Source organism: Rattus rattus, chromosome 4 (genome assembly GCF_011064425.1).
Source record: "Rattus rattus isolate New Zealand chromosome 4, Rrattus_CSIRO_v1, whole genome shotgun sequence".
NCBI classification, from domain to species: Eukaryota; Metazoa; Chordata; class Mammalia; order Rodentia; family Muridae; genus Rattus; species Rattus rattus.
In genome coordinates, this window is record NC_046157.1 from 133,460,196 (window position 1) to 133,486,874 (window position 26,679).

Sequence of the window (26,679 nt, forward strand, 5' to 3'; positions counted from 1 at the left end):
GTGAAGAATCAGCATGCACTGTTTTCCCCAAGTCAGATGGAGACAGTAGAGCACAGAGTGCACGTCACTTAAGAGGCCGGCCTTTATTCTCCTTTTCTTCACTATCACATTTCCTTTATTTTACGATGTAATTGTGGTATTTTGGCACTAAAGCTTCCCTTGTTTCATGGCATCGGTGATAACGTGACAATAAGACATCGGCCCCCAGATTTCCTTAGCTGGTCGCCAGTTTACGCACTTCAGACATATGCGGCCATGGCTTCGTGAACAGTTGCTTTATCACATTTCAGATAATGATCTATGCTCAGGCCAAGTATAAGATTTCCCAACGGCTTCTTGAGGAATGTAATGACTTACAAATATCAATATGTAAAGGACAGACATAATTGACTTATTGATTTTGAAACTCACTAGTGAATAATGATTAATTATGTTTATTCTGTTTTGTTTTGTTTTGTTTTAGTTAGTGGATTACAGTGATAAGGAAGGCCGGGTCATACCAGTTTTAAAGCTGTTGGACCAAAATTATTCAGAGTTCTCTTTACCCAAAAGTGGTGACTCAACACCGCCGGAAGATGTCACGCTGCCCCCCATTCATACCCTGCAGATAATAGAAGAGGATGAAATGCCACGTGTGCCAAACACTTCTGAACTAGAAGACAGGCCACATGAAGACAGGAAAAGTGTAATTTTTTCATCGGATGAAGAACTAATGCCCAAACATCCAAGCATTTTAAAAATAAACCCATCTCTACAAGAGGTAAAGTTGAGACGTTTACCCATAAATCCTGAGAGAATAAGGAGGAGGAATTTAGGTGTCTCTCCAACAGAATGAGGTATCAACTGAAAGGAAGAGGGCTAGTTTGGGCTCCTGAGAGTGGAAGTGAAAAGGTGGCTTTCAAAGGCAAGATCCAACAGAAGCTAAATCAGTCTTCCCACAGCAAGCTTCAGACAGGAAAACCCAAAACAGTTATTTTTAAAATCTCCTAAATACCAATAAATTCAAAGTTATTCAAATGCCTCTAAGTAGAAACGTGTCTAAATATATTAAGTGTTCTTACTCTGTGTGTGCTGACCAATTAAGGGGGAAATCCTTTGAAAGAAAAGCAAACTGTCAATAGTACAAATTAATCCCCTGCATTAGTGTGTGATTCTGCTAAAAATGTACTAACAATTACGAATATAAATTCAATAGACATGTAAAAGGCTGAGAAAATATTTTAGTAGAATGCTATAAAATTGTTGTCTTACAAATGTAGTACATATGTCCCCTTGTTTCAGACGCTGAGTGTAAATGTAAGATGTACTAGGAAAGCCTTTGTCAACACCTACTTCCTTTACTGCAGCTGTCCCACCCCTTTTCCCTACCTGGACTGCCTGGTCGGGCCTCAGTGGGCCTCAGTGCCTACACTTGCTGGGACTAAGATGCCCCAAGAGGGATGGGCTCCTCTTCTCTGAGGAGACGGAGTGGGAGAAATAGTGGAAGGGATTTGTAAGGGTGGGACTGGGAGGAGAGGAGAGGGGCTGTAATCTGGATGTAAAGTGAATTAAAAAATAAGGAAACAACAACCTGAAAAAGAGGCAGCTGGAAGGAGTTAGAGACCTCAGCAAGGTGTTCTCTCCCTGAGTACTGGCTTTCGACATTCCAGTGTTTAGTTCTGTCTCCTCATCCTTTTACGGATTCAAAACCATAGCTAAATTCACTCTGAAATTTCAAAAGGTATAATTATATTAAGTAACCATAGCTAGGAACATATTCTTTTAAAAAAATTCATTCATATTTTTGTGTATATGAGTACACTGTAGCTGTCTTCAGACACACCAGAAGAGGGCATCGGATCCCATTACAGATGGTTGTGAGCCACCATGTGGTTGCTGGGACTTGAACTCAGGACCTCTGGAAGAGCAGTCAGTGCTCTTAACCTCTGAGCCATCTCTCCGGGAACTTATTCTTAATTAATCAATAGTTTAAAGCAATATGATTTTAATAATGTTATTTACTTGCTGTAAAGGTAATACGTGCTCATAAAAACGTTTGGAAAATACAAAAGATAAAAGACAAACTGAACCAGGCAATGGTGGCACACTCCTTTAGTCTCAGCACTGGAGATGTAGAGGCAGGTTGAACTCTGTGAGTTCAAGGCCAGCTTGGTCTTGAAGAGTGAGTTCCAGGACAGCCAGAGCTATATAGAGAAACCCTGCCTGGAAAAAAAAAAAAAAAGCAAAAAACAAAAAACAAACAAACAAAATCCAAATACAAGTCGTTATAATTCCCTTACCGTTCTAACAATTTTAGTTCTTTCAATCTTTGTTATGCATATATATTCCTTATTTTTCATACTTGAATAAAATTCATTTTGTATTTGAATTCTTTGAAATGTTTATATAATGGATTTTGATCATATTCACTCTTCCCCCAATCCCTCCCATGTCTACACCCGTTCCCTACTCATCCAGTGCTGTGTACTCTTTTGTTAAATCCATCCAGTATAATTTGCACTGCTAGTGTACTCTTCGATGTGGAGGTTCCTACTGGAACATAGTCAACTTACAAGGGGCTTAAAAAACTGACTCTCCCACTCTCGGCAACTCTCAGTTTCCAATCGCTCCTTTGCTAGGGTAAGACTTTAAGCTTATCTGTCTTCTAGGATGGAATCTTGGTCTGATGTGAATTGGCCTGAGTCTTTTGTATGATGTCATAACCTCTTGTGAGTTCATATGTGCTGAGAGGCCAAACCTACTCCATCTTGGGACCAGCCTCCGTTTTAAAAGAAAAAGAGCCTGAGAACTTGACCTGCAGTTGAACTCAAGCTGCACCCAAGTACCAGGAAGGACCCTATGGCTTGTCCCGGCCCATACCCCAGAATTGCTTCCTAGATACTCCCTAGCAACAGCCAATCAGGATTAGTCTGATAGTCCCGGATGTACTTTCAGACCGTTTGTGAGTGTTCATGGTCTTGCTTCAGAGCACCCGCCTGTCAGCTTACAACAGTCACCCAGAGAGATGTTTGCCAGGCTGGGCACCCCCTCGCTTGCTCGACATTTCCTATAAATCTTTGTCCTGCTGAAGGCTTGGGGCTTCACCCTCCTGTCTGGCTGCTTGAATAAAAGAGACCCTAGTGTGATTGCATCGGAATGGGCTCTTTGGCGGTCTTTTAGGGTTCACAATCCTGAATGAGTACCAGAGTGAAACGTGTCTGTTGTGTCCTAAACCAGTATTTCTTTGTTTGCATCCTCTCCGACTCTTAATCTTCCCATTTGCTGCGTAATGATCCTTGAGGCTTGGGAGGAGCGGGAAGTGCTAGAGATGTCCCATTTAGGACTGAACATTCTAGTTTCATTTTCTATGTGCCTTGACCAGTTTAAGTCTCTGTGTTAATCGCCATATACTACAAAAAGAACCTTCTTCAATGAAGGCTGAAATATGCAGTAATTTATAGGTATAATAATGTCATTAGGTGTTGGTTTAACACTATATTCACTTAGCAGAGTAGTATAGGTTCTCCGTTAAGACCTATGACCACTCTAGGTGTTTTTGGTCCCAATATCAGTACCAGGTGTGAGTTTCAGTTTTTAAATCATAAAGTGGGTGATTTCTCCTTTAACATGTTACTGTAGCTTACAGGGTTCACAACTGGGTAGTACACTGATGACTCCTCCAGTCATGTTCTCAGTACCTTCCTTCTAACACTAAAAAGGAGAGCACACACATGCACACACATACACTCTTACACAGGCACACACACATGCATACACTTGCACACAGGCACACACACACATGCATACACTTGCACACAGGCACACACACATGCATACACTCACACACAGGCACACACACACATGCATACACTCATACACATGCACACACACTCTCATACTCATACACAGGCACACACACTCACACACATGCACACACATATACACATGCACACACACGCACACACACGCACATACATAGACTCACATCCTCACACACACTCATACACACTCATACACAGGCACACACACATGCATACACTCATACACAGGCACACACATACTCTCATACTCATACACACGCACACACATGCACATACATAGGCACACATCCTCACACACACTCATACACACTCATACACAGGCACACACACAAGTACACACATGTACACACACACGATTTCTTGTTTGACTTAGCGCTTTAAAAATTATACTTGAATTTAGACTCAGAAATTTTTATGATATAGAATATTCTGATGTTTTGTTTTCATTAGAAGCATTTAAATATTAATGTTCCTTTAAGTAATGAAAAATTAGTGCTTAGTAGCCATTTTTATTTTCCTCCTGTGAATACATTTCTCTTTTGAAGAGTTAGAGGTTTTTCTTAAGTTTCAAAATTAGTCCTTTTCAACTTAAGAAAATTAATCATTTAAAAGTCTGAAGTTTTGCTGGCTGGCAGTGGTGACATATGCCTTTAATCCAGGCAGAGGTAGGCAGATCACAGAGCAGTTCCAGGACAGCCAAGACTACACATGGTCTGTAGTTGCTCTTTATGGAGTATATTCATTCTGAATCCTAATCACTTTGAGTGTGGAAGGTCATTTATTACTGCATAACAAGTCACTCAAAACATTAGTGGCTGAGAACAACCCTTTCCTCATCTTTCAGTATTCAGTGGAGTTGATGTGCTTAGTTGGATAGTTCCTAAGATCTTGGATGTCAATGGACTTAAAATCATTTAGTCAATTACTGAGCTTGGACTCATGATGCTCACTTATGTGACTGACTGTCATGGACATCATAGCTTAGTCCGTGTAGTCATCAACTTTGATGTTCTCTTACATTCTGATATTCTCTCCCTTACTTGCTCTGCTCTTCTGTGCCTCCTTCCTCTGTAATGCTGGCATTATCTATCCCTCACTCTCTCTGCATGGCTGTCTTCACATGGCTTCTCCATGTACTCTTTCAACAAGGCATCTGAACTTCTAAAGGCAACCCCGGCATTCTAAAACACAAAAGCAGAAGCCATAGGAGTTTAAAGACTTAGGCTTAAACTTAGTCTAGATTCACATCCATGCATCCTAGACGATTGAACCTTGGGTAGCATTGGCATTGGGGACCATATTAGATTATAAGTTACAATAGATTAACTTCCCAGTAATGAGCATTCCCTTTACATGTAAAATATTCCCCATTACTTCCCAGATCCTCAGTCTCACATTGTTACTCTTAAAGACTCAGGCTTGAAATAAAGAATTTTAACATATAAAGCAAAGACAGGTGATAGGCTTCTTAAGTATGGCTGCTCCTAGTTATCTGTCCACCACACACAGTTGTGAACCAGGAGCAGAATTTGTATGTTCTGCAAGCTGGAAAACCCTCAATGTGGTGCTGGACCTAGTGGGGCAAAAGACAGTCCCATTTTTTATAATTTTACAATAGATGGCGCCCAATGTGGAGCACAAACCCACGACACTGAGATTAGGTCTCATGCTCTACCAACTGAGCTCAAAAGTAGAGTGAAGTGTGATGCATGGACCAGCCAGCTGACTAATATCTCTCCTGTTTGTGGCGGAGCCCTTGGGCCTTGAATGTATGCTTTTAATATTTTTATAAGAAATGGCTTTTTATGTAGTTTAGTGTCTGAGTACAGTGTCTTTTTATGGAGGAAGTTGTGGATTTAAGTAGCTCTGTTCTATAAACTATTTCAGTGTGAAATACTATAATTCATTTAAAGTGTGGGTTTCTTATGTAACAAATTATTTTTAATAGTCAACTATCACACTCCTACATGCTTTTATACAGGACTGCATTTCCTTGGGCTTAGCCTTTGGTTGTTGTGGCAAAATAGCCTGAAGTGTTGAGTTTGTGTAGCAGTCAGAGCCTAAGTTGGATTCTCCAAATAATGTCTGTTAGGCATCGGATGGCATCTTATATTGGTTTTTAAATACTATTAAAGCCTCATTATCTTGCCCTTGAAAGATTTGACTAGCAGTGCGCTAGATTTGCTTTCTGCCATGGATCATTTCTTACTTTGAGACTCATTGACTAGAAGTATATGTGGAACTGTTTTATTTTCCAACACCAGACGATTGTGGTTCAGGGTTGATTTCTGTGAATGTTGCCTCAAATAACAACAGTCCCTCTTCTAGTTCACTTTATATACTTTCAGCATGAAACCTAGAATTCTTAGCCAGTTCTGTCTGCCATGTGACTAGAAAAGGCTGCCAGACTTTGTCACCATGTTTAGTTTCCAGTAAAAATCACCTTGACGTCTTCCCTGTATCATGTTTTGTTGTTTTTACCAAGATGTAGCTCCCAACCAAAGCCCACATTTTAGGAGTCTTGTTATATCGGCAATTTATCTCTTGGTACCCGTTTCTAAATAGTTACATAGCAGCTATCCTGAAACTTAGTGTCTGGAAACATTTTTACTCTCAAGACTTGTTTCACAGTCTATACTTCTCTGGGAAGCTCTGTTTCACTTAATGTCAGCTAGAGAAATGCCATCCTGGAGTTTGTCCTCCCAACATGGCTCCTTCACTTGTCTGGTGCCTTATTGGAAATGGCTGAAGACTGGCATCACTCAAGGTCCTGGAATGGCTGAGCCCCGAACTCTATGTTCTCTCAGAGTCTCTCCCTCTCCACAAGTTTATTTATAATAGGAAAGGAAACACTCCTGTTATAACAGCTCTCTTTATTAGAGGTAGCACTTATCTAGTATGTAAATATTAATCATCTTTCCACATGCGTATGTGACACATGCATATCCAGTCAACTGCACATTAAAGTTGTTTTACAAAATGTGTCTTATGCAATGTATATTTCCCCTAAGCAAGTATGTACAACAATATTTTTATAGTTCTATATTTTGAGTGTTATAAGTACATAGCAAGATATACATAGGTTATATGCAAACATCATCCTATTCTGTGTAAGGGACTTGGCTATTTGAGGATCCTAGTATCCCGGGAGGGTCCTGGAACCAATCTCCTATAAATACTAAGGGACAACTATTTAAATTGAAATATGCTGTAGTAAACTGACAAGTGGTCTCTAAAGATAACAAATCCTGATCTCTAGGTTCTGTAAATGTTAATCTTATAAGGCTTTGCAGATGTGATTAAGGATGCTCAGGTGGGAAATAATGGAGGGCTATCAAGGTGGGCCCAAATGCCATCATAACATCCTTGAAGAGAGAGTCAGATGGGCATTGGCACCTAAAGAGGAGGTTGTGTGAAGGAGGAGGGGTGGGTTTGGAAACACCCTGTATCAAGTCAAGGAACACTATCCACCAGAAGCTGGTTGATGCAAGAATGGATTCCCTGCATCCATCTTTCCCAGCTTCAGGGGAAGCATGGCCCTCCTTCTCTTGGTTTCAACCTAGTAAAACTGATTTTGAACTTCTGACCTTCAGAAGTATGAGAAAATAAATTTGTTTCAAGTCACTAAGTATGTGGTAATTTGTTATAGCAAGCACACAAAGCAAGAACAGTATGTGTTAGTCGTACCTGAACAATAAAAGAGAAAATACGTACTTGGCTTATAGTCCAGGCTCAGAGTTGCCTGTTGCTTTAGGTAGGTCTGAGTCTCATGTTGTTTACGAGATGGCTTACCCTGGCAGCCAGGAAGCCAAGACGTTGAGTTCTATCCTTGAAAAGCATGCCCCAGCACTGTCTTTGGTCAGGCCCCATTTCCCATGGGTTCCATCACCTCAAAATACTCCATTCATCTAGGAATGGATACGTGGATCAGTTTACTGATTAGATCAGAGTTTTCATGACATAAGCACCTCTCAGTGATTGGAGCTGATAGCTGAAGACTGGCCATGCCTTGAACATACAAGCATTTCGGGAAACACTTCACATCCAACACGTAACAGTGCTAAAGAAAAACTTGGTCTAGCGATATGTACTAGAATCGAACCTTTCTCCCCTCTGCTTCTTTGCTTCCTTCTTAGACCCAGAGCTGTGTGTCTGTTGTCTTTGTTTTAGCATGGCCGCCCATAGGCCACATGGTGACTGACAGTGCAGCAGATGGTAACAACAATGGGGCTACCAGGTACCAGTTTCCTTCAGTGTGAAACAATCCGATTTTAAAAGAGTTCTTTCTTTTGATGCTAAAGATTTTTTAAAAATACACTTGATGACCCCACAGGATGTTGGAATTTGCTGAACTTAAAGATTGGTCTACCAAGATAATTAACCAGGATAAATGCTAGCCTTTTATTTTGTCAATTGTACCTTTGGCACTGATGAAATCTAAATGTATACATATCCATAATTTCCTCTCTTGAGCTTCACCATAGTGAATCTAACAGTGAAGAAACACTTGAGTGTTTATCCTATAGTCTTCTAGACATTGCCCCTTGAAGTTTCTGTAAGCCCTAAGACTCTATCCACTGTTTATTGGTTGTGTCTTGTCTTATTTTTTTGTAAAAATTTTTCCTTTAAAATTCTGTTGTCAGTTTAATTGCATCATTTCCCCTTTCCCTCTAGACACTGCCATATACCCCCTCCTTTCTCTCTTTAAAATTCCTGGCCTATTTTTCATTAATTGTCATTATATACATATATGCATATATACACACATATATACATACATACACACACATTCACATATATAAGCTTAGTATGGTGTCACGTGGATGTATGTTTTCAGGGTTGACCATTTGGTATTGAAAACTAATCAGTGTGCTTTTCCCTGGGTATGGCTGCTTTTCCACTCAACATTCCTTAGTCATCTATGGTAGAAAAACTTGTTAAGCCACCTAGCCTACCCTAGGGTCACGGTCACTTCACTTCTGGAATGCTTGAGTAGCTGTTTATGTGAGGTTAACTTTCTTTTTTAAAAAAAAAAAATTTATTAGATATATTTCTTTACTTATATTTCAAACGTTATTCCCCTTCCTGGTTTCCTGTCCATAAGCCCCCCATTCCCTCCCCTCCCCCTCCCCCTCCTCCTCCCCCATACGGGTATTCCCTCTATACATCCCCCTTATTGCCCCCCTGTAAAATCCCCTGCACTGGGGGTCCAACCTTGGCAGAACCAAGGGCTTCCCCTTCCACTGGTGCCCAGCAAGGCCATCCTCTTCTACATATGCAGTTAGACCCCTGGGTTAGTCCATTTATAGTCTTTCGGTAGTGGTTTAGTCCCTGGAAGCTCTGTTTGGTTGGCATTGTTGTTCTTATGGGGTTGCAAGCTCCTTCAACTCTTTCACTACTTCCTCTAATTCTCCACAAGGGGGTCCTGTTCTCAGTTCAGTAATTTGCTGCTAGCATTGACCTCTGTATTGGACATACTCTGGGTATGTCTCTCAGAAGAGATCTATATCTGGTCCCTTTCAGCATGCATTTTTTAGCTTCATCAATCTTAACTAGTTTTGGTGGCTGAATATATATGGGCCATGTGTGAGGTAGGCTCTAAATGGCCATTCCTTGAGTCGCTGCTCTAAACTTTGCTTCCATATCCCCTCCTATGGATATTTTCCCCCTTTTAAGAAGGAGTGGGAGCATCCGCATTTTGGTCATCCTTCTTCTTGAGCTTCTTGTGGTCTGTGGATTGCATCTTGGGTAAGTTGAGCTTTTTGGCTAAGTGGATACACTTATCAGTGAGTGCATACCAAGTGTGTTTTTCTGTGATTGAGTTACCTCACTCAGGATGATATATTTTTAGTTCATTCCATTTGCCTATGAGTTTCATGAAGTCATTGTTTTTGATAGCTGAGTAGTATTCCATTGTGTAGATGTACCACATTTTCTGTATCCATTCCTCTGTTGAAGGGCATCTGAGTTCTTTCCAGTTTCTGGCTATTATAAATAAGGCTGAGGTTAGCTTTCTTTATGGAGCCTCTAGATCCATTCCCATTTCTGCTTATGCATCTTTTATTGTGTGGTCTTCGGTTTTAGTATGACTTTGCCCATAATCCCTAATCTCTTTTCTGTTTTGTTTTTGAGCAAACAAGAATGAGGAAGCCCCATTTTGGCTTTGTTTACTCCATCATAACAAAACTCTATGATGTCTTTGTCACCATTACTCCTCCCCTCTTCATTGTGCTTTCAAACGCTTCAGAAAACCAGGTCCACTTCCCACTTACGCCTTACAGTACTGTGATTTTTCTTTGGGGTCTGATGGTTCGAATGCAATGCTCTGTACCTCCTTTAGACTTCACTGAACGTTCATTTCTTTAGAGCTTTCATAAAGTTTCTCTGTAACAGCCATGGGGAGAGTGTCTCAAATTCAGGTTTTGTGCCCATGTAATTTTGTATTATTACCTGTGTACTTCAACACTAGTTGACTGAAAGCTTCAGCAAATCCAGCAGATGCCATTTCTTAAATTGCATTTTATCTACAGTGCCCAGTGCACTCACATGCAGCTGGTGCTCACACATAGGGAAGAAGTGTGAGCCTGATTCTTGGGTGGGATTTTGTTGCTGTTGTTTTTAATCTAAGAATGTGGCTTTCTTACAATTTTTTGTTTATTTATGTATATGAGTACCCTGTTTCTGTCTTCAGACACACCAGAAGAGGGCATCGGATCCCATTACAGATGGTTGTGAGCCACCATGTGGTTGCTGGGAATTGAACTCAGGACCTCTGGAAGAGCAGTCAGTGCTCTTAACCGCTGAGCCATCTCTCCAGCCCCCTTCAAAATGTTTTTTAAAGAATAGATAGATATCTATTTGCTAGATATCTAATGTTTGGTTGACTATGTTTGTTTCTGGAGCTGTTTTCCACCCCATTGCCCTCTGGCTGCCCTCTATTGTAGTGAGAAGTCAACGTTAAGCTTATTTAGTTCCTCATACATTGAGTGATTTTTCTCATCAAAAGTCTCTCCTTCTTTCTGTCTTTTGATAGTTTTTCAGCATTATTAAGATTTGGGTGACAAAATGTTTATATGTTTATAGCATATAAAGTTTTTGTATATATATAGTAATTAAACTGAGCTAATTAGCATGCATGCCATTACTTTACATATAGTTTTAAATCATATATGTTTATAGTATATAACAATGTTATGTGACACATATAGAGAGTAAAAAGGTTACTATGTGAAGCATTTAACATACACTTATATAATTACCTCTTTTGTAGTAATAGTAGCTTAATTAGCATGGATCTTATGTAATATCATTTTATTTTTACAGGCATCTGGGGTTTTTTATTTAACTTTATATATATGAATGTTCTCTCTTTCTCTCTCTCTCTTTCTCTCTCTCTTCTCTCTCTCTCTCTCTCCCTCCCTCCCTCCCTCCCTCTCTCTCTCTTTCTCTCTCTCTTTCTCTCTCTTCTTTTCTCTCTCTCTTTCTCTCTCTCCCTTTCTCTCTCCCCCCCACCCGTGTGTGTGTGTGTGTGTGTGTGTGTGTGTGTGTGTGTGTGTGTGTGTGTGTGTGTGTGTGTGTGTGTGTGTGTGTGTGTGTGTGTGTGTTTCATGCCTGGTGAGTCTGTTCAGGTCAGAAGGGGTGTCAGATCCCCTGAAATGGGGGTTAGGACAGTTTTGAGCCATCTTGTGGATTCTGGGTGTTTGAATATGCTTGGCTCCAAGGAAGTGGTCCTGTTAGGAGGTGTAGCCTGGTTTAAGGACGTGTCACTGTAGGCTTTGGAGGTCTCCTCCCATGTTTAGGAGGAGCTACCTATAGTGAAAGAGAGCTTCCTCCTAGCTGCCTGGGAATGCCGGTCTCCTCTGTTTGCCTTTGAATCAAAAAGCAGAACTCTTAGCTTCTTCTCAAACACAACGTCTGCCTGTATGCTGCCATGCTTCCTGCTATGATGATAATGCACTAAACCTATGAAACTGTAAGCCAGCCCCTATTAAATGTTCGCCTACATAAAAGTTGCCTTGGACATGGCGTTTCTTCATGGCATTGGAAAACCCAACTAAGATAAATTGATACCAGGGACCAATATTGCTATGATAGGCCTGACCATGTTTTTGTTTGGAGGAATGAGGATTTGGGGACTTTGGATTTGGAAAGCCATGGAATGCTTTAATGGATATTAATGACCCATCCTAGTAGGAATATGGAATACATTGGTGCTTTAATTGATTTGAACTCTGGAGATTTTTTTTCCCTTTTTTTCTTTTTTTTCGGAGCTGGGGACTGAACCCAGGGCCTTGCGCTCGCTAGGCAAGCGCTCTACCACTGAGCTAAATCCCCAACCCCTGGAGATTGTTCTTATTATGACTATTCTTACGGTGAAGAATGTAGCTTTTGTCCAAAGAGTCTGCCAGAGTAAAGAGATTTATATTAATTGCATTAACAAAGGAAATCTCAAAGCCCAGAAGACTTTGTCTTCTGGTTACTTTCATGAAGAGTGATTTGATCAAGCACAGCAAGCTTAGAGAGGAAAAATACAAAACGTATGGTTCCAAGAATAAAGGAGCACCAGGAAGTGGAATGAAGCTAGATCCTATGTTCAAGGATAATAAATGGCGTTAAGGGAGTGATGATCTCAGGGCAAGATCCCACCCAGCTAAACTTAAGCATTTGCAGTTGTATGAGGGAGAATTTTATTATCTTAGGCATTGCTATGACCCAGTTATTGTTTTCATTTGGACATAAGGAGATATGATTATGTGTCATATTGACAAGGGATTGATTGTGATGACTATTCTCAGTTTTCAACTTAAGATCTATAATGACAAGCTTAGGTTCAGGCATGGTGGCATGTGCCTTTAATGCCAGGAGACAGAAGCAAGCAGATCTCTAAGATCAAGGCCAGCCTGTAACAAAGCAATCTCCAGGTAAAGAAAAACAAAGTCCAGACATTGTGGTACATGCCTTTGATCCCAGGAGACTAGGCCATGCAGATCTCTTGAGTTTGAGGCCAATCTACAGAGCAAGTTCCAGGATAGCCAAGCTTAAGCAGTGGAGGAGTTGGAAAACAGAAAGCTGATGATACTGTAATAGAACAAGGGGGCCATGTTCCAGCTCCAGCAAGCAGCATGTGGCCTTGGCTTTAGAGTCAAGAATAGAAGGGACTACTGAGACAATTGATGTTGGTTAGCTGGAGCAAAGAAATAATTGTGATTAAGAAAAGACCCGCATCACTGCGGTGAAATATTCTGGGAAATGTTTTCTGAGAGCACAAAGTAGCTGTGTTCCGACGATAGCCACGGTTGTACCCAGTGTTGCAGCCGTACTTGGTAATCTGTAAGAATCACCCAGGTGGTACTGGTTTGAAGGCATGAAGGGGTCATGAAGTGTAGGGAGCGGCGCGGTAAAACAAAGATGGCGCCGACATCCAGTCCTGTCTGAATGTAAACAACTTATCGTGCATGCGCAGGCTTGTCCCCTTGCTAGGGCGGCCTTAGGATACTGAGGTGATCCGGCGCCCTCCTGTGGTGAACAACAGTACTGCGCATGCGCGGGTTTGCACCTGGCGTCAATCTGGCTGGGGCGGTACTATGCTAATGGGGTGGTTCATGCTGCGCCAATATCTGGAAGACAAGTAGCTGGGGTGATAGTGGGGTGATTCGTGCTCCGCCAATCCCTGAAAGATAATTAGCATACAACCACAGTCTGTTGTGTATATAAGGCAAGCCCCTTTGCCGTTCGTCGTCCCCGTATCAGCAAAGAGGTGGTCCTGCAATAAAGGCTGTTGAGAAGAATCCGACCGTGTTGCGTCTTCCTTGCTGGCCGAGGTGGGCACAACAATGAAGAACAGCTGAGACTTGGTACTGTGAGAGACCAGGGAAGGCCACTGGTGAAGGTGCAGCTTCATTTTCAGTTTATGACCCAGGAATGAAGGAGTCATGCAAAGAAGTTGAGGCTTGTCATCATGAAGAGAGGCTATTGGGAAAGCCTAGTTGCAGTGAAAGACTCAGCAAATTGGAGATGTCAGCATGTAGGATGATCATCAAGAACAGTAGCAGCATTGGAGTGGAGTCAACCAGATCCTAGAGTGCTACAGAGGGAAGAGCTAGAGAAATGGCCCAAACCCTTTGAAGGAGCCCAAAAGATCATGTGTGGATCCCAGACATTGAAACAAGAAGCTGTAAAGTTGAAGTTGCTTTGGATATACCAAGATGTCAGAGCCATGGGATGCCTATGGAGGAAAGCTGCTACCAGAGAGTGGAACCAGCCCGAAAGGATGAAGTTTGTTGCTGCCGAATGCCAGATCTGCCAATTACACTCAACAAGTATGAAAAGAGTTGGAGATCTGAAGAGTGCTTTGAAACAGGATATGGAGACCCAGAATTTGGAGTTTGACCAACTAGTTTTAGGTCTTTATTTGTTCCAGTATTTCCTCCCTTTGACATTTGGAATGGTAATGTATATCTTGTGCCATGATATGTTGAAAATTATGTGATCTCTGTTTTGATTTTATAGGGAATTACAATTAAGATATTTCATGAATCTCAGAAGAGACTTTGAACTTCAGACTTTAAATATTGGTGTAATAGACTATGGGGCTTTTTGAAGTAGGACTAAATGTATTTTGCATTATTCTATATATAACCTCCCCCACCCCACTCAAGTATTTGAACAAGCCTATGGGGACCAGGCAATATGCTCTAATATGCTTGGCCCATAGGGAGTAGTACTGTTAGGAAGTGTGTCACTCTGGGGGTGTGCTTCAGAGGTCTCCTGTGCTCAGAAGGAGCATACCCTCCTGCTTTGCTCAGGAGGGGCTATATGGTCTAACCCACTGAGTTATCTCTCTGGCCCCTGCAGCATAATTTTATTGTTACTTACCTTGTATGTTGTACTTAGATTTCTACCATGTTAATCTTCATATCTACTACCTTGAATCCTCTACCTGTATCTGCATGTTCCATCCCCATAACCACTGTTTTGTTCTCTATCTCTGTATATTAGAACTTTAATTTTTAGATTTCACATCAAATGAGATCATATGGTTCCTTTCTTTGTGTCTGGATTAGACACATTTAAAACAATATATTTTAGGCTACTTTGTGTTGTAGAAAATGGGGAAAAATCATTCTTTTCACAGGGATGGAGGGAAAGAGAAAAAATAATTTATTTGTTCGACAGAGCCTTGGAAACTATTTTCTAGGCAAAATTTGTTACACTTGTCTGTCCAAAAATTTATGAAAGGTTACATATTTGGCACAACATTATGACTTTAAATTTATGTATGTATATACTCATGCACATGTTTATATAACCTTACATATGCTTATGCATGCATGTGTAGAAGTCAGATGATAGCCTCAGATGTCACTCAGGAACATCATACACCTCCTTTGAGAGAAAGCCTCTCATTGGCCTAGAACTCACCAAATAGGCTGGGCTGGCGGAGAAGCGGGCCCAAAGGATTCATCTGTTGCTGCCTCGCCAGTGCTGGATTACAAGTGCACACCACTATGCCCAGAATTTTAATTAGGGTTTGAGGATTAAATTCAGATTCTCATGCTTGAGAGGCAAGCACTTTACAACTGAGCTGCTATCTCAATGCCACAAAGAACCCTTCAGTCTTCACTTTTCCCACTATGCCTGGGTGCATTGATGGCAGTAATTATGGGGGTTTGGGGATGTTCTTGAGTCTTTCTATATGAGTCCTAAGAAGACATAATATATTATTTCCATTTTGCCATTCTTATGAGTCTTTTAAAAATAAAAATAAAACTATATAACATTCAAGTTTCCTTTCTCTCCAGTGTCTGATTTCATTACCATTCTTGACCCAGTGGCAAATAGCATTGTGAATTTAGTGAGGTTTCACTATATAGAAACCTGTGGGTAGTGACAAGTATTCTGGCCAGCCAATTAGGAAGTCTTGAAGAAAAAAATATTAGAAGACAAAAGTAAAGACCTATGGATGGGGCACAGTGGAATGGGCACAAAGTCTGGAGGTAATGCCCATTTAGCAACTGTCAGCCATGGGAGAGCTATTGAATAGCCAGTTACACAAAAGACAACCAGCTAATGGTGCCTACCTTTCGTCATCAGATGCTGCAGGAGTGGCAGCATAGATGAAGGAATGAAATAGCGAGTGTGGCTACAACAGAGACGTGCAAGTGTTCAGCAGCCCCGGTTCTTATCCACCAGTGTTGACTTAGCTGTTAACTCTGTCTGACGTCTGGTCTCCCAGCAACAAGACCATGCTATCTCTTGAAGGATAGCTGGTCACATGACATGGGTTATTATTTAAGAACCTTTTCCCCCTTGAAAGTATTGATAGTTTAACAGATGAAAATAATATTCTAAGAATGGATTTTCCTTTAGTTCCTATTGGACTCATCAACATTGATATTACTCGCAGGGTGTGATCCAGTTTCTCATGATATAATAAGACATTTAGTCAGACCCAATTGATGGTGAAGAAGGTACAGAAGTGGGCACCATGTCTGTAATCTCAGCACTCAGGAGGCTGAGGCAGGAAGATAAAAAGTTCAATGTCATAGTCAGCTACAAAGCACTTTAGAGGTGACCAGGTGATACATGAGACCTTATCTTTAAAAACACAGTAAGTGACGAGTTGTGAAATGACCTGTCCAGACTGAACAGTGGCAATTCATAGACTATACCTTGTCAGGTACACTGCTCTTATATACATGTGTACTTCCCTTCAGTAGAGTACGATTCTAAGAAAGAAAGCAAAAGTGGCCACTTAGAATCATTCCCGGTGGCTCACTTGGTAGGACTGTTGTAGAATTAGAAAACAGAAATAAGAAATCTGGTTGTGCTTCAGATGAACAATCTGTTTCATCCAATATTTGGATGATAATACTTTTAATATATTGTTTACCTGAAAGTCGGTTTAATTGAACTTCTTGTGTTTCATCTGGCAACCCATCATCTGGGTAATTTGTATTGTCCCAGGACTCTAGATTCTATAGGTTTAAAGTTCTTAGTCCCCACGTGGAGGATGCTCTCATCAGGAGATGAAAGGACAGATCCATTAAGCTATGAATGATGGCCACTGCGTAGGCAATTCTAGTATGAGAAAATAGCAGCAGGCATGGGAAAGAGTGGCCATCATAGATGTCAGAGCTAAGGAACAGTGTTCTGGAGGGAACTGAGTGTTGAGTGTGGAGGGGAGAGTGAGGCGTAGAGGAGATTTACGTTGATGCCCAGGAACCCATGCTCAATTTTGATTACAGACCAGCTATTTACCTTGTCCCAGAAGGAATTAGGCATGAAGATCAGATGTGTGTGAGATAAGGTTAGCAAAATTAAAACGGCCAAGGATAGTGTTGACTCTGTTGACTCGAAAGCAGCTGCTATTGCAGGAGCTCTAGTTACTCCACTAATGTTCTAGATTTCACCTAGGGAGAGAGATCTATTGGAATCCTGGAGGATCTGGTTTCAGAACATACACAGGGAATGGACTTCCAAAGCCCAAGAGATAGGTTTTTGTGAGTGTCTACCTTTAAGAACACAGGACTTCATCCCGATCTGCAGGCATGCTTCTAGAAGAAAGCCTCCCTCCTTCAGCCCTCTTTGGGAATTACTTCAACTAGAGAAAACAGCTTCATCCATGCATTTGCTCATCCCCCAAGGCCCTGAAAGTTACCAGTCTGCATTGTTTCTAAGGACCAATCCTTTCTGAATAAACAAAGCTATGTGGATATATAGCATTTTGTTTCTGGTTTTTACCTAGCATTTTATATATGTAGATTTTTAATCTAGGTTCTGTGTATGAGAGAAAACATGTGATGTGTGTCTAACTCGGTCTGTCTTCTTGGATCCAGCAGAAAAAATTTCCAGTTTCAACTATTGTCCTTCGAATGCCATGGGTTCATTGTAGCTTTCGAGTGAATAGGGGTCCACTGTGTGTATGTGTAGCACACTTTGTTTACATCATTGTTGGTGGCACCTTGACTGGTTCCATTTCCTGACGACTGTCATAGAACAGCTGCAATGATGTGCACAGACATACACGTCTGGTGGTGTGCTGATAGAGTCCTGAGGTGAGCACCCCGGGGTAATGCTTAGTGTTACCCTTACTCCACATCCTTGCCAACATGAGCGGTCATTTGTTTTATTGATCTTGGCTAAACTGGTATAAGATAAAACTCAAAGTGGTTTGATTTGCATTTCCCTAATGATTAAGGATAGTGAACAATTCTTTAAATATTACTTAGATATTTGTATTTTATCTTTTGAGAACTCCCATATCTATACCCTATTTTTAGTTGTGTTGATTTCTTGATGTCCAAGAATTAAAAATTCTTGATGTATTTTAGATACCACCCTTCTATCAGATGTGTAATTGGATTCTTTCCAATCCAATAACCTGCTTTGCCTGGATGGTTCTCTTTTCCACAGGGCAGCATTTCAGATTGAACAGGTCCCACTTCAGGTGTTTGTGCCTATGCTACAGATGTCTGTTCCGAAACTTATTTCCTATGCCAAAGAGTTCAAAACTACACCCCACTTTTTTTTTTAAAAAAATCAGATTTAGCTTTTCTGGCCTTATGCTGAGGCCTTTGATCCATTTAGAGTTGAATTTTTCCACAGGATGACAAATATGGATCTATTTATATTTTTCTCCACGAAGCCATCCAGTTTTGACCAGCACCACCTGTTGATGCTGTCCTTTTCCCAATGTGTATTTCTAGCTTCTTTATCAAAGATCAGATGTCCATGGGTATGCGGATTTATGTCTGGGACCTCAATCCAATTCCATTCATCAGAGGAATTGTTTTTATGCCGATACCATGCTGTATATGAGTTGTTAATATGAGATCTCACCAACTTTTTTATGTAGGCACTTGGTGTTGTGAATGTGCCTCTTAGAGCAATGTGTCCATAGGTTTGATATGTTCTGTTCTCATTTTCATTCAATTCTAAAAAGTTTTTAATTTCCTTAACTTCTGTCTTGATCCATTTTTCATCAGCCATGAGTTGCTCAGTTTCCATAAATTTATAAAGTTACTTTTGTTGATATCCAGCTTTAATATATGGTGGGTGCAGGGTGTTATTTCAGTGTTCTTGTGTCTGTTGAGCCTTGCTTTGTGTCCAAATATGTGGTCACTTTTGAAGGGAGTGCCACGAAGTGCTGAGAAGGTAGGTGCATTTGATTTGTGACGTTGTTTAGCTTTTGTCTGGATGGCCTACCTGTCTAATGGCATAGTATTCACTATCATTGTGTGAAGGCCCATACGCGATTTTCGATGTAGTAATGTTTATTTTATAAACATAGATGCCCTTGTGTTTGGTGCATGAATGTGTAGATGTGCAATATTTCTTGGTGGATTTTTCCCTTGATGAACCCATCCCTATCCATTCTGATGGTTTTGATTTGAAGTCTATTTTTTTCAGACTTTAAAGTGGCTACACCTGCTTGCTTCTTTGGTTCAATTGCTTGGAATAAATTCTTCCGTCCTTTTACTCAGAGGTAATAACTATCCTTAATGTTAACATGTGGCTCTTGGGTGTAGCAGAGAGATGGATCCTGTTTTTTAATCCAATCTGATAGTCTGGGTCTTTTTATTAGTGGATTGAGGCCATTAATGTTAAGAGTTATCAATGAATCATTTATATTGATTCCTGTTATTTCATTATTGTGGTGTGGATTTCCCCTCTCAATTTGATAGCATGAAAATATTTATTCCTTGTGTTTCCATGGGTGTGGCTAACTCTCCAGATTGAAGTTTTCCTTCTAGTTCCTTTTATAGAGCTGGATTTATAGATACTGCTTAAATTGTTTTGTCGTGGTTTTTTTTTTTTCTTTTTTTTCCCCATCTGTTGTTTTGGTGAGCATAGCAGACTGAGCTGGCCTCTGTGATCTCTTAGAGTTTATAGAACATATCCATACTAGCAAGTCAAGTGTTATTCTAGTATATCTGCCTTTAAATGTTATTTGGTCCTTTTCCTCTGCAGCTTTTAATACTCTTTCTTTGTTTGGTGTGTCCAGTGTTTGATTATTCTGTCATAGGGAGTGTCTTTTCTGTCTCGTCTACCTGATGTGCTCCATGCTTCTTTTACCTTGCACCTTCCTCTTCAGGTTAGGGAAATTTTCTTCTGGTCTTGTTGAAGATATTTTCAGTGCCTTTGACCTGTGTTTTCCTGTCTCCCTTTATTCTTATTATTCATAAATTTGGTCTTTTTATAGTCTCCCATAGTTCCAAGATGTAGTGTGCATGTATTTTGTTTTAAAATTCTCTTTGACTAAGGTATCCACCTTGTCTTCAATGCCTGAGGTTCCCTCTTCACGCCTGTAGTGTTGGTGAGATTTACCTCTGAGGTTTTATTTTACTTTCCCACCTTTTCATCCAGCTTTTATCCCAGTTTGGGATTTTACTGATTCTATTTCCGTTTTCATTTCTGGAACTGTTCATCATTCCATTCCACTATTTGTGTTTTCACAGACTTCATCAAGGGATTTATTCGTATACTTTTAAAGTCCTTGAACATATTCATAATAGTTATCTTTTTAAAGTCCAGGTCTTGTGTGTCAGCAATATTGCATTTCTCAGGGTCTACTGCAGTGGGGTTGCTGGGTTCTGGTAAAGACGTATTGTCTTGACTGTTAATGTTTCTACTTTTGTGCTGGTGTCTAGGCATCTGGGATTTGAGATCATTGTGATTCTAGATTTTTTAAAATATATGATCTTGCCTTTGTTAGATGTTCGGTTCTTTGGTTTCTGATGCCCTCTCTAGATTTTAGGGATGTGAGGAGGAGGTGGGTTGCCTGGTGGGGCGTGCTTCTGCAGGTCAATGGTGACAGGGAAGAGTAAAGCTGGTTAGGGGAAAGGCTGAGAGAGGCTTCAGGAAAGATTTAAGGGGCTCTTGTTCATATCTAGAGGTAGGAGCCACAGGAAGTTGGAGGCATGGTGGTTCTTACCACCTGCAAGTAAGTTGTAGTAAGGCAAACAGTTATCTGAGAGACAGGATGAAAGGGCTAGAGGAATCCTGGGTCTGAAACAAGAGTTGGAGTCTTCAGTGAATGAAGCTGAGGTGGGAGGAAAGGCACATGTAAACAGGTTGTTTATTGGGCTCAGAGTGAAAATGCAGAGACTGAAGTGGAGGACAGGAAAAATAGTGTGATTCGCTTACTTGAATCCTTCCTGTGTTTGGCCAGTGGAAGTCTCTGGGATGAAGTGTTTTTAGGTATAGGGTGGGGACTTACACAAAGCCAAGGCGATGGACTAGAAATGAGTGCTGAGAGTCCACAGGAAGGAGGAAAGGTGAGACTACTACAAGGTTAGGCTGAGTCTCCAGAGAATGGAGGCAGAGAGGGAGACCAGGCTCCAGCAGTGTGTGCTACAGGGTTGGACAGGAAGGAGTGAGGTGCTCCCTTCATCATGTTCCCTGCTCCCTAGGCTGGTGTGGCAGCTGGGGTCCCAGGTGGAAAGTGTTGGCAGCTGACACAAAGGGATGGGAGGTGCGAAGCTGGGTTCACAGCAAGACTGACTTAGTCCCCAGAGAATAAAAGTAATAGGGTGGAAAGACAGGCCCCTTGAAAGTGTTCTGCTGCAGAGCTGTGGGTGGGACAGGGGCATTAGACTGGAGGACAGGAGGGAGCCACTTCTATTACCTGGTCCCCAATCTGTCTTTACTGATGAGCTGTGTCCCTTGGAAACAGCAGATAGTTGAATATAACTTTTTTTTACCTCAATCAGCTGGGCTGAGACATTATTGGTGACTTCAAGTTGTTTACATTCATGGTCATAATTGAAAGATGTTTCTTAATGTCTGTCGTTTGTTGTTGGTTGTTTTGTTTTGCCTTCTGGGTTGAGTCATTTGTTCTTTGCTTTCTCCCTGATTTCCCAGGTTACTATGTTGGACATGATCCTTCTACTTTATTCTACTTCTCTGATGATTTTACTCTTTCCCGTACTATCGTCCTTTCCCCTGTATGCAGCATTTCTTTAAGTATCTTCTGCAGTGTTATCTTCATGGTCAGGCACTGTCTTTGTGCTTGTTTTGGAATGCCCTTATTTCTCCATCAGCTTTGAGAAATAGCTTTGGATCTCTAGGACCTTGGTTGGCAGTGGTTACCATGTCATGAGCTCCAGCTTTTGGGGTTGTTGATGGGGTTACTGCTGTCATGTTTGCCTCTACAGAGGCACTGGTGGTTTTCCCTTTCAGCTTGGAATATTATTTCCATGCTTTCTGTAGTTCCTATTTCGACTGTGTTATAGGAAGGCTCTTCTCAGTCATATCTGTGACTCTAAATGGCTCTTGTGTTTGGATGCATAGTTCTTCCTTAGATATTTGAAAATTTCTTTATGATTTTATTGAACCGCTTCTCTGTACTTGTAGTGGTTTTTTGCTTTGCTTTGCTTTATCCTTATTTATCCTGTAGATTCGAGCTTGCTCTCTTAGTTGAACCCCAGGTCGTTGGACATTTTGGTTGTGCTCACAGTTTCTCCCTTTTGATATTTGAATGTAGCAGTTCACCAGTCTTGTTCCTCTGTTTGATGCACTGGGGATGCTTTCCACTATATTCTAAATTTAGATTGATGAGTTTTTCATCTCCATCATTTCATCCCCCACAAAGCCTCAGTTTCCTTGCCAAATTTCTCTTTCATATTGCTGATTCTTTTCATAACACAGTAGTGATTTTCTTACATTTTCATTTTTTAAAAAAAATACGTGTTTCTGTGTTGTAATTTGCATATCTGTAGGTTTAGATATCTCTTCTGGTTTTACTTAGGCATCTTTTTATTGAGCAGCCTACTCCTGATTAGAGTCCTGAAGTTCAGCTGTGCCCAGGCAACCAGCACCTGTGTAACTGGCAATCAGTGTACTGTAGCTCACTGAGGAGAAATTGGACGATGTAACAGCAACAGCTTGAAAACATTAGAGATACAGAAACCCACATAGCCATTCAAAACACAGAAATGCAATAACCATTCAAGATACAGAAATGCACCTAGTATCAATACAGCACTGGTGACCACAGGACTGAAAATGGCAAACTACTACATATGGCTCTATCAGATTCAAAATTATTTACAGTAAGTGTGGAACTATTAAATGAGATAAAAGGAGATTGGGTAGGAGAGAAGAAGAGGAGGAGGAAGATGAAAGGAAAGGAGAAAGATAGAGAAGAAGAATATAGTGGGGAACAGCAAAGTGTTTAAAAAATGTTTTCCAATAAGTTCAAAAGCAAAATATAAGACAGGAATAAAATATCAGCTGTTAAAGAATCAGTAAGATAAAATAAAAATACTATTAGATGTAGAGCAAGGGAGGAAACACTAAGCAAAAAAACAAAAACACAAAAACAAAAACAAAAAGCTGCAAGTGAAATACTGCCAAAAATGCAGTAAAAAAAAAAAGTGGGGGTGATCAAGAGAGTCAGATAAGGTCCAGGAATGGTGGTGCAGCCTTTAATGCTAGCTCCTAGGACAAAGGCAGATCTCTTCTGAGTTCAAGGTCAGCCTGGGCTACATAGGCCAGCCAAAGCTATACAGTTAGACAAGTTTCAAAAAAACAACAAAAAGTCAAAAAGAGATGTGTTATTAGAATAGTTTTCTTGTGTTCTCAAAACGTGTAGATTGCCAATTCCACAAATACTGCTTGGCTGGGTCTCAGCTGAACTTCTCGATTCTATTCTGTCTTTTCTATAGTTTATGCTATTGTTGAATACATACTGGACAAGTATCTGATTTTCACCAGAACTGGCTTCACTTTGATAGATTTCCTTTGTGTACCAAGGGCCTCTGCTCACACATTTAGTTTTGCTGTTTGTGGGTTAGGCAGGTTCTCTAATCCTCCAAGACTCCCCAGATAATAACTCCTGGGATGACTAATGTTTTAAATGGCAAGTGTCTCCCAAGTGCATTGGGAGGATGGGAAGTGACCACAGCAAGGCGACTAGTAGACAGAGACTGTCTTCTTATACTCAAGACTCTCTAAGTATCAGTAACCATGCCTTACAATGCAGCTGTGGGTATCAAGCCATGCTGGAACTTCAGATCTTGGGCTCTTCAGCAGTGAAAAAGAGGTAAGTCATTCCAGGGGCTATTCTACCACTGATCTTGGGCTCCAAGCTGTCAAAACCAGGGCTAGCCTCATCCTTGGGTGATAATACTTCATTCATCTGTTTAAGTCTCCTTTAAAGTAATTGGTCATTTTAAAAAAATTGATTTAAAAAATGTATTTAACATTTCAACAACTATCATGGTTGCAGCTACGGGGATGTTATGCACTTGCATTTCATGCTTTTTTGTGTGTTTTTCTATACTAATTTGTACATCTGCTGCAGTGGCTACTCTGTCTATTTCCCCCTATGCTTTTGTTGTTGTTGCTTTGTATTCTATCTCCTCAGTGGTGGTCTTGTGTTGCACTGGTGCTTCCTGTCGGGTTTAGAAGAGAGAAAGCAGTCAGCAATAGTGAAACAATGAACTGCAGTAGAAAGGAACTGGGTACTCACACCATCCGGAAGGTGTGGGTGGGACTTTAAAGCTAATGGTTTTTATAACAGCAATAAAAAGAGAAGAGCAGGAGAGATGTCTCAGTAGGGTAAGAATACTTGATGCACTTCTAGAAGACCCAAGTTTAATTACGAGCATCTACACTAGCAGCTCAGAACCTTTTGTAACTCAAGTTCCAGGGAATCTAATGCCTTCTTCTGGCCTCGGTGGGAAATGCCTGAATGCAGTGCACAATAAACACATAGGCATTAATAATGTATTTTTAATACACTAAAAATGTATTTTTTTTATTTTAAAGAGAATGAAGTGGGGTAAAAGAAAAGGCAAAGCCAACTGTGAATGAGAGGAAAAGCCTATGCAACGAAGGCGTAAGAAGTAGCAAGAGAAAACTCAATAAAACTAGAGCCAAGCCAGCACACACACTAAACATAGGAGAATCAGAACAAGAGTAGCACAATACTGGCCAATCTTTCTTTCTTTCTGAGATGACTGTGGGTTCTTTAGCCACAAGGTTTTACTGGGACGTGGTGGGTATCTCTACTCGGCCTTCTCTGACCCCTGGTTCTTTTAGATTTCTGGGCATATTTAGAAGCATGCCTACTAAGTTTAAAACCTGGGCTTCCTCGGAGGTGGTTTCTATTTTTTCTTATAGGTTATATTTTACTTTTTTTTGTAATTTATTATTTTATCTATTTACTCATTTTTTTTTCCTGAGTGGACCATATTTCATGCATATCTTGTAAGTTTTCGTTAAAAATTGGATCATTTAAATATAATATGTTAACTTTAGGAATTAATTCTCCTTCTTCAGGGCTGCTGTTGCTAACTGCTGAAGAATATGTTTACTGACCGATTGAAAGTAGTTTGCAAAGACTCTTCCCATTTTGAATTAGTTTTGTAGTCAAGATGTCCTGAAATGCCAAACTTGTCTTTAAAAAAATTCCTGGGGTTGGGGATTTAGCTCAGTGGTAGAGCGCTTGCCTAGCAAGCGCAAGGCCCTGGGTTCAGTCAGCTCCGAAAAAAAAGAAAAAAGAAAAAAAAATTCCTCCCTCTCTACGCAGTTCTTTATTTGCTGTGAGTTTTGGGTTATATTCTAGAATTCTAAAAAAGTTACTACATCAGGGTTTGACTGTTGCATTTTAGTGGAGGGACTGATATACATTTTACTTTCTATTTAGTTTGTCTCTATTTATTCTTTAAATTATTTTTTTGTTTCCTGAGACTTGGAAAAATAAAAATATGTAATTATAAATGTAATATCATTTATTTTCTTTTAATGTTAGGCATTTGCTTCTCTGCAGCCTATTTCACAATACTTCATCCCCACATGTGTGTTATAACTCCTATTGCACTGGTTAAATTATGATGTATAATATAGAGCCAAATGTTAACAATTTCATTTATTACCATCAACAATGCTGTTTTTAAAATTATATTGATATTTAATTTTTTCTACCCCCTTTCTCTGTTCATTTTTATTTTAGAATAGGCGTAAAATGGAAAAATCTCCACATTTTTCGGGTAAGCTATTATTTATAATTTATTATACTTTTCAAATATTAGGCCATTGAAGTTTGGAACACTATCTCTCACAAAATAATGCTTATCACAATTCCTTTCACAATATAAATTATATTATTTTTTCCATATTATAAAAACACAGCCTCCCTGTAACAGTGGGAGATCAAAACAAAATATGAACGAGCTTAAAAGTGGGTGTCCCAGACAGTTTTCATCCAACATATGTTCTAATGTAACTAGGAAATAACTGACTACATTCATCTGTTTCCAAAGTGTTTGTCTACTGGATAGATCTTCCCATAAACACATGTTCCTACTTCAAGAAGCTTCTTTTCTCGGTGGTATCATAATAACAATATTTAACAAGTAATCCAGCATAGATACAGAAAAGTAAGATCATACAATACTGGTGAATCAGAGTTACAGAGGCCCCCTGAGGAATTATGCCGTGTTTTAGGAAACGGGAGATTCCCAAGGAATCAAGGTAGCATGGTACTGGACAGTCAACGTTGTGCAGTGACTACATATCCTTCAGAAGAGACAGCAGTAATTAGTCAAAGTGAAGGTAAAATAACGAGATAACTGTAGTATTGGCTGCAGACAGAAGATGAGTAATTGTATTTCTTTAAGGACTTATAGAGAACAGAATCAGATCAAAACTGTGATTAACAAATTTTCAAAGTTAGGGTTTCTATTGCTGTGAGAAACACCATGAACCATAAGAAACATGGGAAGGAAAGGGTTTAATTCCTTTTATGCTTTGTACTTGATCATCCAAGGACGTCAGGGCGGGAATGTAGCGGATGCCACAGAGGAGTGCTGAGCACTGCTGTCCACATGACTTGTTCACTCTGCCTTCCTACAGCCTCTAGGACCACCGG

The 26,679-nt window shown here is 40.3% G+C and overlaps 1 protein-coding gene across 1 annotated transcript in view; it reads left to right on the forward strand.

Moving 5' to 3' along the window:
• C2cd6 (C2 calcium dependent domain containing 6) overlaps nucleotides 1–26,679 on the forward strand; it is a 95,211-nt gene that overhangs the window by 45,330 nt on the left and 23,202 nt on the right. The window contains exons 13-14 of the mRNA XM_032901155.1: nucleotides 464–760; nucleotides 25,762–25,798. Coding sequence (XP_032757046.1) covers nucleotides 464–760; nucleotides 25,762–25,798 — 334 coding nt within the window. The remainder of the gene's footprint in view (nucleotides 1–463; nucleotides 761–25,761; nucleotides 25,799–26,679) is intronic.